The 19033-nt window shown below is 36.3% G+C and overlaps 2 protein-coding genes across 4 annotated transcripts in view; one reads left to right on the top strand and one right to left on the bottom strand.

The window, feature by feature from the left end:
• LOC105383499 (dystrophin) overlaps positions 1 to 19033 on the top strand; it is a 401823-nt gene that overhangs the window by 79636 nt on the left and 303154 nt on the right. The gene's annotated exons all lie outside the window — the stretch shown is intronic.
• LOC119690300 lies at positions 8432 to 13357 on the bottom strand. Of its 3 annotated transcripts, XM_048622324.1 has the most exons (4): positions 12945 to 13350; positions 11933 to 12460; positions 11592 to 11841; positions 8432 to 9789 (listed from the first exon to the last, which is right to left on the bottom strand). In XM_048622324.1, exons 1-3 carry the CDS (start codon positions 13120 to 13122, stop codon positions 11600 to 11602), a joined length of 948 nt encoding a protein of 315 aa, XP_048478281.1. In that variant the 5' UTR covers positions 13123 to 13350; the 3' UTR covers positions 8432 to 9789; positions 11592 to 11599. The 3 variants fall into 3 exon arrangements, with proteins under 3 accessions (XP_048478281.1, XP_048478280.1, XP_037970518.2); XM_048622323.1 differs by having other exon boundaries at positions 8432 to 11841; positions 12945 to 13357; XM_038114590.2 differs by having other exon boundaries at positions 8432 to 11841.

Here is a 19033-nt window from a genome sequence, read left to right as displayed (position 1 = left end):
AATTGTGTAAGTTTATGAAAATAAAGACCTTTTAAAACAAACAAACAAATATGGTCTAGCAGTATAGATAAAAAAAGTTACAGACGAATATATATAAACTAAGTAAATTGAACGGTTGATGTAAATTACAGCTGTCGTTCTGTTCTGTTTATATAAATGAACAATAAAATAAAAACAAATAAAGAACGAATTGTTCGATTTAAAAGATTAATAGCTTAACGATCCTTCTTACTGTTCGAAGCTAAAATAATCCATATCCATTTACAACAAGGACTAAAATTAAGCTAAAGCTCTCATCCACGGGAAATTCCTTAAGACGATTTAGACATCTTTTCTTTTCCTTCAATTCGATGCTATACGTTTTAATTGCATTCGATAATCCGCTATAATCCTTTCATTAAGCTATTAAGTACTTAGTTCGTATAAACTAAGTATTTTAATAAGAGATTAATTAGCTACTGAACCATTTCCCTTTCATAATGTGTTGCTTCTTATTTTTGTTTGCGTTAAATTGAAAAAAACTTTTCTTTGCCTTCTATACACCCTCTTGCTTAACAATGGCATTCAAAATTAAACCTTCATCAGCACAAGTTATGGTTATTTTTATGTTATCTGAAAACGTAAGAAGAGCACACATGAATTTATCCTTTATTTAAAACCGTTAAGGTTGCAAATAGAGTCAACTAGGTTCTTAACTTGAGCTCTTCAAAACGTTTGAATTATAAATGCATTTTTCCAAGAAGAAAATATCTGATAGATGAAGTCATGGGATTATAAAATGGGTTGGTTTAATTTGCGGCATAAACATTCCTTGTGGTAAGAGACGTTGATAAGTTTAAAACGATGTCGTGACTTGGTCGTGACATTTTTACCTGTCACTTCGAAACAATAATTACCTACTTAATAAAGTTAGCTGTAGTAGCTGCATTTTTTTAAATATTATGATTAACACATTGTCAAATATTTAAGTTAGCAAAATTGTCACTTAGCTTTTTTAGCATTAATATCTTTAACACACTTTAAAATTATCATTCATTATATTATAATTTTATATAAGTACCTAATACAAAACAATAGTACTAATAAGATTTAACTGGAGTTGAAGATGTTTTATTGAATACCCATTGTGCGCTCAAATTCAGTGTAAACTACTCAGCCGTGATCAAACTATTCCAAAGCGATTTGAGAATCGGATAAGATGAAACGACATTATTATTGTATTAGACCTGAGTGGATCTAATCCAATCTCGTTAAACACTTGATTCGATTTCCAGGACAAACGTATCATTAGTAATTTCTCTATCGGGGCAGGCAGCCGGGGACCTGGTTTAGTTACATAATTACTAATAGGCTCGGTTTTTTGATCCGTGGTTAACTTTAACCATTAGTCAAGTCACGTGTCAAGCATAACGGCTGCATACGAATTTTGGTGGTTTTTCAACTTGTTTTGAACAATGTCTTTGTAGTGATTAGTTATCTTGGAAAGGGACGATTTTGCAGTCCTAGTTTCGTCAGAAAATATAAAATATTTATCTATTGAATATTAGCTACAAGCAGGTTTGACTGGTACAGTAACATTTACGAAGAATTGTAGGTACGAGTAGCTTATTTCTTTAATACGTGAAATTCCCAAACAAAACAATATATACGCATTCGTTTTTTTTAAATGCTATGATGATGGTGCTATAATTGGAAATCAACCGATAATAATTGAATGGGTTTCGTTCGTCGATCAGAACTAGGGGGTTTACCTTAGCTAGATAAATAATGAACGAATGAGAGCCGTCCTGCCATTGCAACTCTTAGTACAACGAGATAGAGCTTTGCTTGGCGCCGCGCAGAGTGACCCTCGACCGACCCGCGGACCTCGAGTAAACACTTCGGTTAACAAACTTGACTCAACTATTCTTCTTTTAATTCTGTTTCAGAAGAGATATCTTCTTTCGTTCTTCCTTTTATAATTATTTCATCGTCATTATGTGAGTTTCCACGAATTCAGGCCCATAAAATTTACATAAGAATGAAATGTTTTCGAAGCGAGCTGCCTTTATTATTAAATGATACTGTTATAGAAATACTGATATTAGAAAATGGTACTGTTGCGGACAGGTATTATTTAATTGTGTTATTGTAACAATCTGAGATAAAGTGACTTATTTAGGTATCTATAATAATTATTTCATGAAATTGTTTGCACGACTCTCCGTGAATCATCGTCACCAATACTATGATAACACAGATAAGTTGTACTTATAATTCGACAATGTGATGTTCAGATACTTTATAGATTGCAGGTTTCAATTATGCTCTATCTGTGAATCCTACCTACCACGTTATCCCATTTTGTCACTAGGTGTGAATTTTATGTATTTTGAAGTAAGAGAGAAACTAACATGTACAGAAGGAATCATTATCACACCCATCTGTTAATGATTGAGGGTAAAAAATACACAGTTATGTTAAATTTACACAGTGCATCGTAGCCTCTGCTACGGCGCTACGGCGTAGCTCGTAGCAAGAGTCTCGTAGCGCGCCGTAGCAACAGTCGGCACTCTGTCATAGTGATGTCAAATGGCGGTCAACTCGTTTTCTGAGTCTAATGCATAATGATAGTATTCATTTAGATCCAAGATCGCTTTAACTCACGAGTTCCAGTGACAATAGCACCAATTTATTCCTAAAAGGAACAGGCTAGCATACGCCCTATAATTTTTGGAGTACAACTTTTTCAGTTCTCGCCAGTGTACTCAGGGTTTTTATCAGTATATTTATACACAATACATATTCCTGCATTATATTTTTATTAGATGCTTACTATTACCACTAAACAAAGCATGACGAACACTACGTCGAGACGATAGTAGAAACAGTTTCGTTAGATTGTAGTGTTCTCGTATATTCGAGTGGCACATCACTACAAGAGTGGTCGTGTCAATATTAGCCGCCGCTTCCACTAACCATTCAACTATGGACGTTTGTTTGACAACACACACACACACACACACGCAGACACACACACACACACACACACACACACACAAGACTAACTTCCATAAACTCGACGGTCAAGTGGAGACTAAACGCAGACATCTCAAATGAAAATGTTTCGTTTAGCTTTCAGGTTACTTTGTACATTTACATTATGTTCAGGTACTATTAACGGATGCTATGCTTTTTCAGCTAAATAGTCAATTTTACATATTTTATCTATCGATAGATTAATTAAAAACTCCATAGAAATGGCTGGGCGTTTTGTCGTGAGCGCAACTAAGATATTGCTTCAGCTTTTTGGTTTTTGTCACACCGAGACAAGAAATAATGGAAAAATTTATTATCCTAAAACCATTTTTAACTTTTAATGAAGTCCTACCTTGTCTTTCTATGAGTCGAAATAAAAGCGTGGAACGAAACGGAAAATTAAAGTCGAGTGGCTTTTTAATGAATGCTCTTTATAACTCAGGTAATAAAGTTTAGTTGAGTGCCTGGAACTACTAGGCTGTGTAAGTACTAGTGGCTTCCTGTGGCTTCGGGTGCGTATATTTTCATAAGATGCTTTTCAGTGAGTTTTCCTGCCGGATCTCTCTCTAAGCTTCAAAAGATCGCTTTATGACGTAAACGACATATAAACATAAATTATGGTTGTTTTTTATGACAATGGAAGTAGAAAAAATAATATGTTACGACGTGTTTATGCTTTGTTTTTAATACATATTATTTTACATAAAATAAAAATGCATTACGATTTAAGGTTTCTATAACCTTTGAGAGTTTAATTTTTTCTTTATTTTGAAAAGAACCGTGTTTGTTCACGATTTCCAAAAATGACTTAAATATACAGCCACTGACATACACATTAACACAGTGCCATAAGTAATACATAGTGAGTGAGGTTGAACCTCTCAGTTCCGTCCGGACCTACTGCTGTGTCATTTTTAATTAGGTTCAGCCGAGTGTCTGTCTGTTTGCGATCCCCACTCACTTTAATTATATATATACCTGTATATAATATACAGAGGTCGTTTGTGCGTCATCGTAGAAGGCGTAATTTCGTGAAATATGGACGCTTCGCCTTAATTAAATACGGGTGGAATTTTGTTGAAGGAATATGTGAGTCTTCACAGATAATTAAACCACTGTGCAGGTGTAACTTTACTTTATTATGTATCAGTGAAATTGTGTCTTTATACTCATTTACGGTTATTAAACATAAATATATTCTTAAGGCTCTTGTTAGGCTATGGAATAGTTTTAAAATCATATTTAGGGCTTGTCTCACAATGGGTACCTGTGGGACAAAATACATAGTGTAACTAACTAAAACATAATTGCAGAGAGTGACAGCATGTCTTTACAACAAACAGAAGTAATACTGATACCATTACCCTTAATATATAAAAAAACTGCGATACGACTCGCAACCGTATGTATTTAATATAATGATGTATTTGTATACTATATAAACACTGAATTATCTTATTATATACTATATTAGTCTTGCGGCAGTTGCTAGAAGTGCCTCATCGTTAAAAGCTCAGAACAATGTTTAACTACATCTAATTAGTACTCTCCGTACTCACACTGCCCTCGTTATAATGCCTTCTTGTTATTATTCCGATGCTTCATGTTTATGGAGCTTAAACTTCGCGAACAATTTGTTTTAACTGCGTAATTAATTAATATTTTGTCTAAGTAAGTTATACTGGGAACTACTTTTTAGTTACGACACTAATTTGAAGTCAGAAAACTTATTTATAAAGTATAAATTTAAACATACTTACCACTAATTGCATGGCAATATTATTTGCTAAGTGTGCTAGATATGGAATATCTATACGTATCTATAGACTATACATTTTCCGTCTTTTTAAGTTTTTTCGAGACTGAAGAAAATTTTTAACTTTACACCAGAATTCCATTCTGAAATGTATAGGCTAAATAATTTACAGTAAAAAATACAAAGTAGGTAGGCTTTATTTTAATTCCAGAACAGTTTGTTAATAAGTGTACGTCTTACCACAAACATTGTGCTTTTATAAATTATAAAAAGCTCTTGAAATTAAAGCACCCGCCCTCGCAGCGAGGCGCGGTGAAATATGAAGCTCCTCGTTTAAAATGCACTTTTTTACCAGCACCTGGCCAAGTGTGAGGATTTAAACCTAATTATGTAGGTATACGTGATAAATATACTTAGTTGCCTGTGACAAAGAGGAAGAAAGTGGAGTAAAAAGTTATTACAAACAATTATTAGACTTCCACTTATAACACACGATTTTTTATATATAGCATCACACATTACATCAACAAACAAAATATTGACGCGTGCCCTCAGTAAACAAGACCTTAATCCTATAATCCGGCAACAAACCCACCCACCGAGCCGCCGCTGACCTGTCGACGCAGATCGCAGCCTTCGAGACTCGACAAATCAACGGAAAGAAAAACATTAGCGTACATCAAACGCGCCCAAGAAACCTGATCGTTAACCCATTTTGTCCCGGACCTGTGGAGGGCGGCGGCGGGGGTGGGGCGAGCCGGCGGGGCGCGGGGCGGGCGGGGCCCGGCAGTCGCCGCCCGCCCGCGCGCCCGCCCGCCCGTCAGCGGAGCCCGCGATGTCTGACCCACTCTCACGAGGCCTCGAAACATACATATCAGAGCTTTTGCTGTAAATTAGTGTTATAGTGCTAGTATTTAAGGTGATTTTGAATTATTTCGTGAGTGATGCTGGTGTAAAACTGGTGGAGGCAAAATTATCATAAAAACATGTTTTTCAAGTTATATTTTTCGGTAGAGATTTTCCTGGATTGATTGAGGGTAATTGTAGCTGATGCGTATCACCTAATATGTGGTTGATGAATATTTAACGAGCAAACGGTTCGGTTTAACAAAGAAGCTGTCGTAAACTCGTAACTTTCGCTTGGCACGCCACGCGCCACGCCGGTCCGCTGTGGCCGCCACACACACTACTAATAATCAACACGTTCCGAATATAATGGAAAGGAAATCCATATTCCCGTTTGCGCTCCAGACACAACAAACCGTAACTCAGTTGCTGAATGCCGGTGTTATGTACCTACCTACATACATACCTAGGTATATAATATACACTATGAACTAATCGAGTTCTGCAACATAGTGTTTCAATGAAATCTCTCACTTCACGAGCACTGCTTCTAGTATATTCTAGCAGAGGTGCCTCAATGCTCGCAATGTTTTCATATTTATTCGGTAGATATGTGTATATGGTAAATGGTTTATTTGTGGTTAAATGTTCCACCTGTTAGTCTGTTTATGAAACGTCGAGGAAGCAGTTCCTTCGCATTCGTTTGATGTTTATTTTCTGTAAACATTTCAATTACAAAACAATATAAAGTACAAAAGTGTAGTCTTCATCAAACCTAGTAAGTTTTTGATATTTTAACTAAGAAATTTAGTCTCGTACCGATCATTACTTAAATCTAAACATTTCTTTTTTAATTTATGATTTGTTACAAGAACCTATAGTTAGCTTACATTTATGTTTTTTTTCATGTTTTCACATAGATGAATATTATTTCAAGTACTTATGTTTAAAAATGGCATTTATCTGTATTTAATCAAAGTACTTATAACATTGTGATCCAATTTTTTGTCGATCCCCATGCATTATTTATTTAACATTGTGACCCATCCATTCTTGACTAATGAGTAGTCCTACTAAGAAATCGAACTTAATTGCGCCATTAGAATCCGAATGCTGAAATAGGCACATAAATTTGAATTATTTGATATCAGAGATTTTGTATTTTTTTATAAATATAATACTTTTTGAAGGTCAGCGAAGGCACTGAAGCCCTTAGAACCTAGACGGTGTGCCCGCAGACCTAAATAACTCGAGCTTGACATAAACCGAACAAACGGAAGCCATCATGCAATCGGGACTATTAATACAACGAGATGGAGTCGTCTTTACCGAATTAGTCCTTCAAAATTTATTTTTTCTTAAGCGACACTAACCCCCTGCTACGTCGCTACGAGTGCTACGAGCGGGCCCGCTACGCCGCGCTACGAGCGGCTACGAGCGGCTACGCGGCACATAGTAATGTGATACTGGGACTCTAATGCGATCGATCCCTTCTTCTCCGCGAGGACGATTCATGTTTTATGCAGGACTTAGTGATCATTGCGATGTGTTCCAGACATTTTGTACATCTTCGGTTTCTTTATCCCGACGTGGTCGGCAAATAAGTGAAATTTGAAAGAAACCGTCATCTTTCAATAGTCGATTAAAGATATGTGGCTCCAGACAGAATTCGCATAAACGCAGGAAACTTATGTCAACCCTCTATTTCGCCTAGGTTGTAAAATAAACAAAAAACTCCTAACTTTTTGGAGCCTACTCTTTATAGTTCTGCAAAAGAGCTAGCATCAGAGCAATCACTAACAACTAAATCTGTTGAGTACAATAAAGAAGTCTACGTGAACGTGGTCTACAGAAGGCAGTGGTTCAACTCTACATGTTTATGGTCCTGTATTCAGGAAAGGGTCGTGGAATTGGCCGTTGAGGCCGTAACTTCAAGTGGTCTTACACATTTTAAATACATTTATTCACTTCCATACAAAACACTGCTCTTACACTGTAAGATTTGTAGGTTGTGGCATTGATTTTCTGAAAATCCTTAATTGAAAAAAAAACTTTGGGTTAAGATGATTAGGACCTCCGACTTCTTGAATGAGGGAAATAGGCAACAGTCGTCACGTTACCGCGGCTCTCTTTATTATAATAAATATTGTTAAACACTCGCAACGTTCATTGGAAATGGAACTATTCAAGTTTGTGAATTCGTGCATAGTGTTCTTCTATTGTCCCTATTTAATCATCAACGACCAGGCTTTGTTAATAGGTTTCACACCAAATATCGTACATTTGAAAATTCGTGGAGCCGAATTTATGCAAATATCAATTAAATGGTTCGCCGAGAACGCGGGGCGAACGAACTACTCAAATTAATTAAAAATCAAACGAACTTACCTTACGTGAAGTTTGATGTTAATTATGTGAACTGCATCGTCCGAGAGATTACATAACATGTAGTAGTACGTCTAGTGCTTACCATTGCCACGATATTCATAGACAAAAAAGAAAAAAACTAAATCTTGTCTATGCCCTAGTCGACCGACACTAGCGCCCCCTTCCGGAAATACTTCAATAAGTTTAGAGTCCTTTATTTATTTCACTATTTAGGGAGTATCCTGGTTTACCTATCTATACCTAGGATACGTGGGCTTCTAGGGTGGGTTGTAATCTCTCGGACGATGCAGTTCACATAATTAACATCAAACTTCACGTAAGGTAAGTTCGTTTGATTTTTAATTATGTTTCATGCATCGTCCTTCGAGATTACATAACATGTAGGATGTTTAGAGTTACGTGAAATAAATAAAACCAATAAGATTATCATATATGAGATCTTTAATTTGTACCTCTTATTAAAAAATACAAATATAATCCTTGTGTTAAATCTCTAACAAACATACCCTTATAACATTACATATATTTTTACCCTCTTCGGATTTAACATAAAAGTAAGAAAGCCTGGTATAATACTTATGTTATATCTCTTCTACTTTCAGAAATTATAATATAAAACATACTTATGAACACACTGTTCTAGCAAATAGATTACTATAATTATTCAAAAATACAAGTAATAAAACATGGTATATAATACTTATGTTGTATCTTTAACAAACCTACTTTTATAAATTATAACATAAAAAACATACTTTTATGGAACATACTTATGAACACACTGTTCTAGCAAATAGATTACTATCATTATTTAAGTCTACAACATTTCTGTTATAAAATCTAGCGAACACTTGTGAAGATTGACTCCATCCGGCAGTCTTCCGGATCAGGTCAATGTTTAATCCTAACCTCTTAGCCTTAGATGTAGATGCATGTCTGGTACTATGTGAAGTAAATATACTAACATCTATGCCAGCATTCTGTAATGATAACTTAATCCATCTACTAAGCGTCTGGGTGCCTACCACAGAATGAGGTTTCCTGAAACTTAAAAACAACCTTTCTTCTTCTGACCTTAAATTTTTAGTCTTTGACATATAACATATTAAAGTTTTTGCAGGACATATCTCAGGTTTTTCTACAAAGAAAGGCAGAGTTAAGAGTGGTTGCTGACTATTTGGTCTAGATGTTTTAATTAAGTCTGGAACCTTTATTAATATTTTATCACTTAAAATTTTAATATTTGTACATTTAATCAAACTGAACGTCTGTACTCTGTGTGCCGTTACTAGAGCAAGTAATGTGATGAGTTTCTTAGAAAGTATCTCAAGAGTTAACTTATCATTTGGATATAAGCTACTGAGATAGTCTAATACTGGGTTTGGGTCCCAAGTTAGATCGTACTTTGGGAGAGGGGGTCTGCTTCTGAAAACTCCTTTGAAAAAACGTTTTAAATCTAAGTTATTTCCAATGTCAGAACCCACCAGAAAAGATATAGCTGAGCGGTATGTATTTAGCGAACTATAATTACAGCCTTGTTGATATAGCTTAGTAAGAAATGCAATAACGTTAGCTATAGATGGCTGATAACAATCAAAATTGCAAGATTTACAAAAAATGAACCATTCCCTTATACAATGACTATACTGTTTATGAGTGTTCTCCGAAAGAGAAGAATATAGGATGTCAAGTGCATCAGAGGGAAATCCCCTCCTCACAAACGCCTCCCTGATAATACACCTGCAATCAGGGACAGGCTCCTGTGGAGTTGATGTTGAAGGCTGGAATGAGACAATAGGAGTTTGTTATTTGGTTTGAATGTTACTGTATCAGATACAAGCAGTTCTTTAAACAAGGGATACCAAGGCTGATTAGGCCAGTTAGGTACAACCACAATGCCCTCTGCCTGGTCATTAACGATTTTTCTTAATGTTTTTAATATTACAGAGAATGGAGGAAAGGCATAAAAATATTCATCTGCCCAACTGATTGTGAATGCATCTATAGCTAAAGCATAGGGGTCGCTATGCCATGAAATATACCTACTGCACTTTGAATTTATTCTATTTGCAAAAAGGTCAATGACTGGAGTGCCAAATCTCCGCTTTATTTTGCTGAAGGCATAATCTGCCAGCTCCCATTCAATATCGGTAGAGACTTTTCTAGATTCAGCATCAGCAATATAGTTTTCTTGCGAAGCAATGTATGATGCGAATACAAAAATACGTCGTTTTTCACACCAAGCCCAGATTTTTTGTGCAATATGGTTTAGATGTGGAAACTGGACACCACCCATTCTGTTGATATATGAGATTGCTGTTGTGTTATCGATGCGTAAAAGTACTTCACAATTTTGTATGTGCTTAGCAAATATCTTTAACCCAAAGTAAGCTGCTTTTAACTCTAAGAAATTGATATGATTATCTAGTTCCTGTTCCGTCCATCTTCCGCTAGCTCTATCGTTACCACAGGCTGCGCCCCAACCCGTTCTAGAAGAATCACTAAATATTTCTAATATAAAGTTATTCCCTCTTATAGGATGAGTTGCAGTGTCAATATTATGCAACCACCAGTAAAGGTCACCCTGAATAGATCTAGGAATATTTAACTTACTGCTATAGTTATCATTCTTCAGTAAGGCTAAATATTTAATTCTTTCGAAGTGTTTTGTGTGGGCCCAACCATAGGAAACTGCAGGACAAGCTGAAGTAATAAGACCAAGGAACCGTGCAAATTCTCGGATTGTACAATGTGAAGTATGAATCATTTTTATTATTTTTGCTTTTATCTTTAATCTCTTTTCTAAGGGTAACTCTACCCTCATTGATTGAGAGTCAATACAAAATCCTAAAAATTTACAGTATGTGCTTGGAGTTAGGTTACTTTTCTGATAGTTAATTATAAACCCTAATGACTGTAAAAGAGACTTAGTTATGTTAAGGTTCGTAAGGCAGTCTTCATATGTGTTGCCTATAAGACACAAATCATCGATATAAATAACAGACATTAAACCAAGCAAACGCAGGTATTTCATCACTGGTTTCAAAAGTTTAGTGAAGATGTATGGAGCAACATTAAGACCAAACGGCAAGACTAAAAACTCATACAAATTAGATTTCCAATTAAACCTTAAGTACTTGCGGTCCTGTGCGGCTATAGGCAGCAAAAAATAAGCGTCCTTTAAGTCTAATGTACACATGAAACAATTAGGATTTACTAATTTGATAACAGTCCTCAAATCTTCTAATTTAAAATGTTTGGTTTCAATAAATTTGTTAAGCCCCTTTAAGTTTAAGATGAACCTCTTTTCACCGTTGGACTTATCAACTAAAAACGTTGGGGATACATATTGATTGGGTGAAGGAGAACAAATCTGCACAGCACCCTTTCCAATAAGAGACTGTATCTCAGTGTCCATGTAAACTTCATCTGATATGGAAACAATGTTGGCTTTAGAACATGATTGCTGGTGAACCGAGCATGTAAAAGGTATATGTACACCTTGTATCCAAGATAGAATAACAGGATCATTTGTAATGTTGCACCAATCTTTATAAAAGAAACGTAGTCTGCCCCCAATTACCTGTGGGTTTAGTATCTCTGTCGTGTCCGGTTGAAATGATTGCCTCGTCTCGGTGGTCCCTGCTTGAAGTTGAAACTCTGAGGCCTGTACTGCTGGTTGAACTGGTTCTGCCTGCCCACACTCGGCTTCATTTGTGGCCGTGGTGAAGCTTGAGGTGGGCCTCTGAAGTTTCCCGGCCGCTGAGGTAAAGAAATGGTCCGTGCAGGAGCAGGTCGTTGCTGATAAGCCTTCATCTCGGAAGCTGACTTGCCTAAAATACACAATAAAATATATATAAATACCTTATACATAAACAGTAGTACCCAATGTGTATAAATAATAGAAGTGTTGACAAGTTTTACCTAAGTTCCTATAATTTTTCCATCTCTCGCTAAGGTTTTCACCAAAAAGGTATTCATCCCGTGGGGCATCTTTCAACCCCTCCTTTGTGATTTTATTTAACCCATTCGTTATTAACCTCTGTCTTGATACCGTCTGTTGATGATGGAGGTCACAGAGTAGTCTGCCCGCATCACTCAGTTTTTCTATCATTGTTGGATTCTTGTCCTTCAAGGCTAGGCCCAGGGCCTGTCCCACGGCAGTTAGGGCAATACCCAACTGCTGCTGGTTGGCAGCTAGAATTCTGTCTCTCTTAAGTGCTGGATCGTTCACGGCGATCTTGACTTCTTCATTTAAGATGGGTGCCGCAAGAGCCTTGCAATTGTCCGGCAACAAATATTTTTCTTTAATTTCTTTCTTTAGGGTTTTTAAACCATGCGTGAGGGTGTCATTCCACCGGTTACATAGTTGGAGGTGTAGGTCCTCCCCACGCCTCATATTTGAGGGGTCCTCCCCCAACAGATTGCAGAAATCATTGTGAGGATGGTCCTCTGTAACAAAAAAGGACAGTATTTAAAAAAAAAAAATAATATGTTTTTAGTGTTATTGCGTCTGAAAGAGCATTTACACCTGAATCCTCGCAAATAGGCTTGATCAGTAGGTGAGCCTTCAAGACTGCACTTGAACTGTCGCCTTAACTGATTAGGACAGTATTTAAAAAACTATGTTTTTAGTGTTATTGCGTCTTAAAGAGCATTTACACCTGAATCCTCGCAAATAGGCTCTATCAGTAGGTGAGCCTTCAAGACTGCACTTGAACTGTCGCCTTAACTGATTAGTAGGCGAGTCTTTCAGACTCACTTGAACTATCATTAAATTCATAACATAATAGCATGTTATGCGAGTAAATTAATATTTTTTCATAACCTCAAACTGAGCGCCACATGTGCGAGCATTTAGGAAAAATGAATGTATATTCCCCCTTCATGCTTGGGATTATGCAATCAATCACTGATATCAATATTTAAATAGTACCTGGGGATACGATGTCTTCATTTTCTTGTCCTTTATCATTTATTTCGTCCTCCGACGACGAGTCAAGGACGGGAAAAAACCGGCGTCGATTTTTTGGAATGGGATCTTCCTCGCTTGAAGGTGAATCAGAGCTGGGTAGTCTGCGCCTCTTCAGCCTCTCCGATCTTCTTCCCGGCATTGCTTATCACCTCTATAATTATTTTTTTGCAGGAGTGAAAATTGAGCGTGTGCAATGGCGTCGCACGAAAACGTAAATTGAAGTATTTCCGGAAGGGGGCGCTAGTGTCGGTCGACTAGGGCATAGACAAGATTTAGTTTTTTTCTTTTTTGTCTATGAATATCGTGGCAATGGTAAGCACTAGACGTACTACTACATGTTATGTAATCTCGAAGGACGATGCATGAAACATAATGAATAAGTAACGCTCACTGCTGAAGTGTGAAATGTATTCCGCGAAATACATTAAAATGTACCGTGTTTCTGGACGTTAAATATTCAGCATTCGGGACCACTCACTCATTGCACAGTGATGACCAGTGACACCACCACTCTATTTTACGTCGAATGCATTTAGATCGATATTTATATGATGTTAGATATCTGATGGACCAAATATCTGTTTGAGTACAAATATGTTTTCGTTATTTTTTTTCTTACTGCCAGTTTCTATAACTCTATCTACCGATGACTGGTAGTTACATACTTTCATACAATTTTGACAGGTTGTAACTTTTGATGTGTCAATACAGTATGAAAGTAACTACCAGTCATCTGTAGATAGAGTTATTGAAACTGTCAGTCAATGAAGGCCACAATGTTAATATAGAGGTTGTTTGTGGCAATAAGATAATTTATGATAATGTGGTTTGAAATTTTGACATAAAATTGTATTGTATAGAAATGAACGAAGCGCTTAGGATACAGTGATAGTTCCTTGTCACATTACCATACGCTCACACATCTACATTCAGATTATCCCGCAACCCCATCACCGCCACAATACTTATTCATATTAGGTACGAAATGCTTATTAGCTATGAAACGTATTGCTTAAAAACGTATAACACCGGGCTATAGTACTCTGCCATGGTGTAATCTTTATTTTATGACAAAACAGAGGGCTGTATTAGAATCATAAAATTGTGTGTGTACGAGCTTTGATTTGTACAGCTTCCTACAAAACGGTCTTGATTTTTGTTCATTTCGTGCTACACGTCGCGTCGTTACTAAATGCAAAACAAACTTTTATTATTAACATGAAATACCTAAAAACATAATACTCGTGATTAGATAAATATGTAGGATATTGGTATATTATTTTGTTACCATTTAGAAAGAAGACATAAAGCTAAACCTTGAACTGAAAGAACACATAATAATTATGAAAGTGAACGAATTCGTGGAAATACGAGCAATTCAATTAATACAGATTGTTATAATTACCATAACACAACGACTTAACAAAATCGTTTCTATTAATGACGGAAAGCTACTGAAATGTCAATAAAATATGGCCTTTACGAGCCATTACATTACTAACCAGATTGTGTAACAAACAAGACATTGAGAGAGAGAGACACACACTGTGTCGTTCGATGTCATTATTTTGATGAGTCGTAAACCCTGAAGACATCTTCATTTCGACGAATTTTGAATAATCCCTCGGTTCTGTTTAATTTTATTAGCATTTCAGCTCCTTTAAGCGTCTACTGATGTTACTTTAAAAAGTAACAGTTTATTTTACAGAGATTACAATTCGTTACGAAATGTATGCTCTCAATCATGCAGCCAACAAAAAGCAAATACTTTTTTCATCGTAATAAAAATAGGGGATTTCGGAAAACAAAAGTAAATATTTGCTTTTTCTAGTATCCACCTATTCATCAAATAAGTAATTATTCGACAGAAAGGATCGACAAATCGACACAGAAAATATACCGAATCTAATATTTATAAAGGTTTTTTTCATAAATATTTTTGTAAGATATTTCGATAGCCGAGGAAACAGATGTAACTCATAAATGATTTATTATTGGAAACGTTTTCCCACAGAATACCGAAACATATTTCTTATCTTTACAAGCCATTTAGTTATAGCTAGTTGTAGTAGAAAATTATTCAAGTATCGTTAATATTAGTAGATTGATATCTTTTATTCATCCACTTGTGATTATGTGCTTCGATTATATACGATTACAAAAAAATCATAGCTGAATGAAAATTCACTGCTGCACATAAAAAGTAGTTATCCTTCCTACGGATCTAAATTTCATTGTCGAGTTATACAATATTTTATTTTCAAAATCTTTAGATAGAAACAATAATAAACAAAGAAACGCTTATAACTTTCACTCCACTGTAAGCAAAGTCCCGCATCTCACTGAACAAACACAAAAGTATCCATTATTTAATAAAGCTATTGTAGCTCTCCGGTACTTCGATATTCTTTCAACAGTCGAACAACAACTAACAAATCGAGAAACTTGGTCCAACTTGATGGATGCCTGATGCTAGCTACTCTCCAACTCTTCACATTATATGATAGATAGGTACTTATACAGATGGACGAATTGCTTGATATTTACAACTAACTTTTCCCTCCAACTTCAATCTGCCATGAAAGGTTTTAACATAGGAATTCCTTGATAAACGGTAATCTATGCATACTTGTCTTAGTTACTTGTCTAACTTAACACATCGGCATATCCGGCCAAAATAAGCTGTACTTTTTGACATAAAATTAGGATGGTTCTACCTTTTTTGGCATAAGATTTTTTTGCCTAATCTCGTATTGCATAGTAACGTTTGGTCAAAGTCTCGTTACGCCGAAAATCGTATGGCATAAATCTCGTTTAGTAAAAAGTTATTTCGCATAACATTGTTTAGCCTAATAATGGTATGGCCAAATCTTGAATAGCCTAATAATGTATGGCATAGGTTTATACAAAGTAATAATATTCGTTTGGCTTTAACTTTGACGGAGCGTCTCCCTACATAGCGCAAACTGGTGCCTTGTATTGTTTCCGCTGTTTGGAAAACGCTCCGCTCCGCTTCGCTGCGCTCCGCTTTGGTTTTGATGAACATGTGCACCTAACACGCTCCTCCTCGCTTTGCTCGTCGTCGCACCTATTTTTAGGTTTCGATCTCATGGGGTTTGTAATAATTATATTGGTCGTTAACTTTCGATTTTTTGATCATACAATATCGTGATTTTCGGGATGTAGGAGAAAAATACCACAATTTGTACATTAACTACATACTTAATATATTATTTATTAAGATAACATTAGGAGAAACAAGATTATACATAGGTATAGACGAACATAAATTTGAGCAAACGAAACTTAGGTGTTTAAAGATTGTGCCTAAAGAGTTTTAGACGAAATGAGCCTTATGCCACATAAGTCTTGGCAAAGTGATGGTTCGGCCAAAAAAGTTTAGACCATACGAGTTATGCGAAATGAGTTTTGGTCAATAAAGATTATGCCAGATGAGCGGAACCCAATTAGGATACATCTCAAACATGACTACAGTGTACTATTTTACTGTGAAATCCGGCCAATCAACAAACAACAACAAACCCCTCCCATTATACTTAAAGTTGCCTAGACAAATTGCCCGACAAATATTAAATAGCACGCCATTAATTCTGCTGTTTAAGTATCGATACGCCGATCATTCACGTTCAAATGATATTGATTCATTTCAGCTCCAAGCGCGGTTATGTTGAAAATACATTATTTAGAAGAGTACCTATTCATAGGTGATTTTTTTATCATGATGACAGTTGTAAACGCATGTTTGATACGTTTTTATCTCCATGTGAAAATCGTGTTTTTTATTGGTTCATATATTGGGCGGTGGTAGCTCAGTCGGTTAAGTGCCCGCTTCTCAATCAAGAGATGCGGGTTCGAATCCCTGCGCTGACATGTACCTATGAGTTCTTTTAACTTAAGTACAATATATACCATCGCTCTTACGGTGAAGGAAAACATCGTGAGGAAACCAGCATATGTGAACCCACCAACCCGCAGTGGACCAGCGTGGTGGGAAATGGTCCAAGCTTAGGAAGGCAGTTTAGACCTTGGGATATGCACAAAGGTTCCACTCGAGTGAGCCAGGTGTAGGTACTTACACCCCCACAGAGAATAGAATTGGTTCATATAATTTGTTATTAGTCATAATACTCCGTAACCTTCATTTCTAAAGGTCAGTGAGCTAATGAAGTCAATCAATTCTGTAATCACGGCATGTGCGTATTATTACTGAGGTGATGAAAAACATCCAATTATGCCCCCCATTACTATAACGTTTCAGGAATAAGCGAATTCAGGAGTAAGCAATATCACTAAACCCTCGCAAAAGGAACCTTATTTCGTATATGTTAATGGTTATTTTGGGGTTGTTGCTGAGAAACAATCCGGTAGTGAGGTAGAAATATCGGATAATATCGGATATTGGCGTCGCTCCAGCGTCGTGATGAAATAAATATTACACAGCGATGTACCGGGCTGTGATTGCAGCTGCTGACTACCTGGCTACGCCACGCACTGGGTCAAGTTTGAAACTTAACTTTATAGTTTTATTGTGTACAGAGTGTTGCAAAAGCGGTAGGTATTAGGAAGATGAAAGAGCGACTCAGGCGGTCATTCTCAAAAACTTTTGCGGGAAAGAACTTCCTGTCCATAGAAAAATCGTTGATCACGTAACATTTTACTATGCGAAGTAAAAAGTTTTTTCTCGACTGTCCAGTAGTTGTAGAACCCTTTTTTAACCCTTAACCGGGGGTAGCTAATTTTGTATTTGTTTTATTACCATAACATTTTTAATTAAAGGTTTAAATTACCGCCTGAATTACCCCCTTTCGTTTACCACTTTCGCAACATGTTGTAGAAACTATGATCACAAACCAAACAAAATAGAGCAGTATTCCAAGTAATACACATTAGTCTAGTTAGAACTGGCTTCCGAAAACTTTGTGCTCGCGACCCCTCTCGCCCAATAAGTAGAAGACTCCAGCAAATGGCCCGAGTGCCCGATGTATCATCAAGGTACCCTCGACTGGGTAGGTAGGGGGGGGGGGAGATAGATAATACGAGAGTATTCATTATTCATAGCTTAAATCTATTTTAGGGGAAGGCAGTATGGGATGTTTGTTATGTGAGTGTGGGAATCGCTTCTGTTGTATTTAGACTGGCGAAATTACCTACTTACTAACAAAATCATTGGTGATGCACTGACAACAGTAACTGTGTACATAGTTTCTTACACTAGTACCTAACTAGGATTCCGTAATATGGGAATAGTAAACATAATTAATTAATTATATCCCCCACTTACATGTTATTAAAAAGTTGTTAGTAAGTATATAATGTATTATTTTGCAATAACTTAAATACATTTTGAGAAATCTTGCGATGTGTTTGTCGAGCAAGTTACTATCGAGTTACCGGCACAACACGAGGAACAAATAACATGAACTCTAAACAAACGTAATAAAATATAATGTTTTTAGAGAGGAGCTTCCTCCGAAGATATTTCTCAAGAACTTGACAATTCCAGTAAACTAGATTACAGACGAGGGTGACAGACTTTCTGTCACAAGCTATAATGCACTCTTTTACCCAGGACTTTAAATCCCAAATTCCTTGATACATTTCATAGTCAAAAATCATTTGATTTGCAACGTTCAGATGTAAGTAATAAGATTGAATATGGGCTACACAGTGTCAGGGAAACTTTTGTAATCCATTTTATTTTATCCCTTATGCGTTGTTTTAGCAAATTGAGTTTTACTTGTGCTTGTAATCAACGGTTTGAAGAAATGGTGCAAGTTTACTGTAGGTACATGTTATTTTTTATTCATTGCACCTACCCTCAATCAATCTAATATTATATGAATATTATCATGCATATCTATAATTTTGCCTCCACTGCAACATAATTCATTTGAGTGAGTGAAAAGTGAATTAATCCCACATTTAAACCAACAGCTATACTGTATTCGGTTGTGATTAAAACTTTGTCCTATACTGACTTCGAATATATACCTACTAGTAGCACATTTGGTAAAACATTTACACGTAAT

The sequence above is a fragment of the Plutella xylostella genome, chromosome 7 (assembly GCF_932276165.1).
Source record: "Plutella xylostella chromosome 7, ilPluXylo3.1, whole genome shotgun sequence".
Taxonomy (NCBI): Eukaryota; Metazoa; Arthropoda; class Insecta; order Lepidoptera; family Plutellidae; genus Plutella; species Plutella xylostella.
This window is presented reverse-complemented; position numbering and strand designations above follow the sequence as displayed.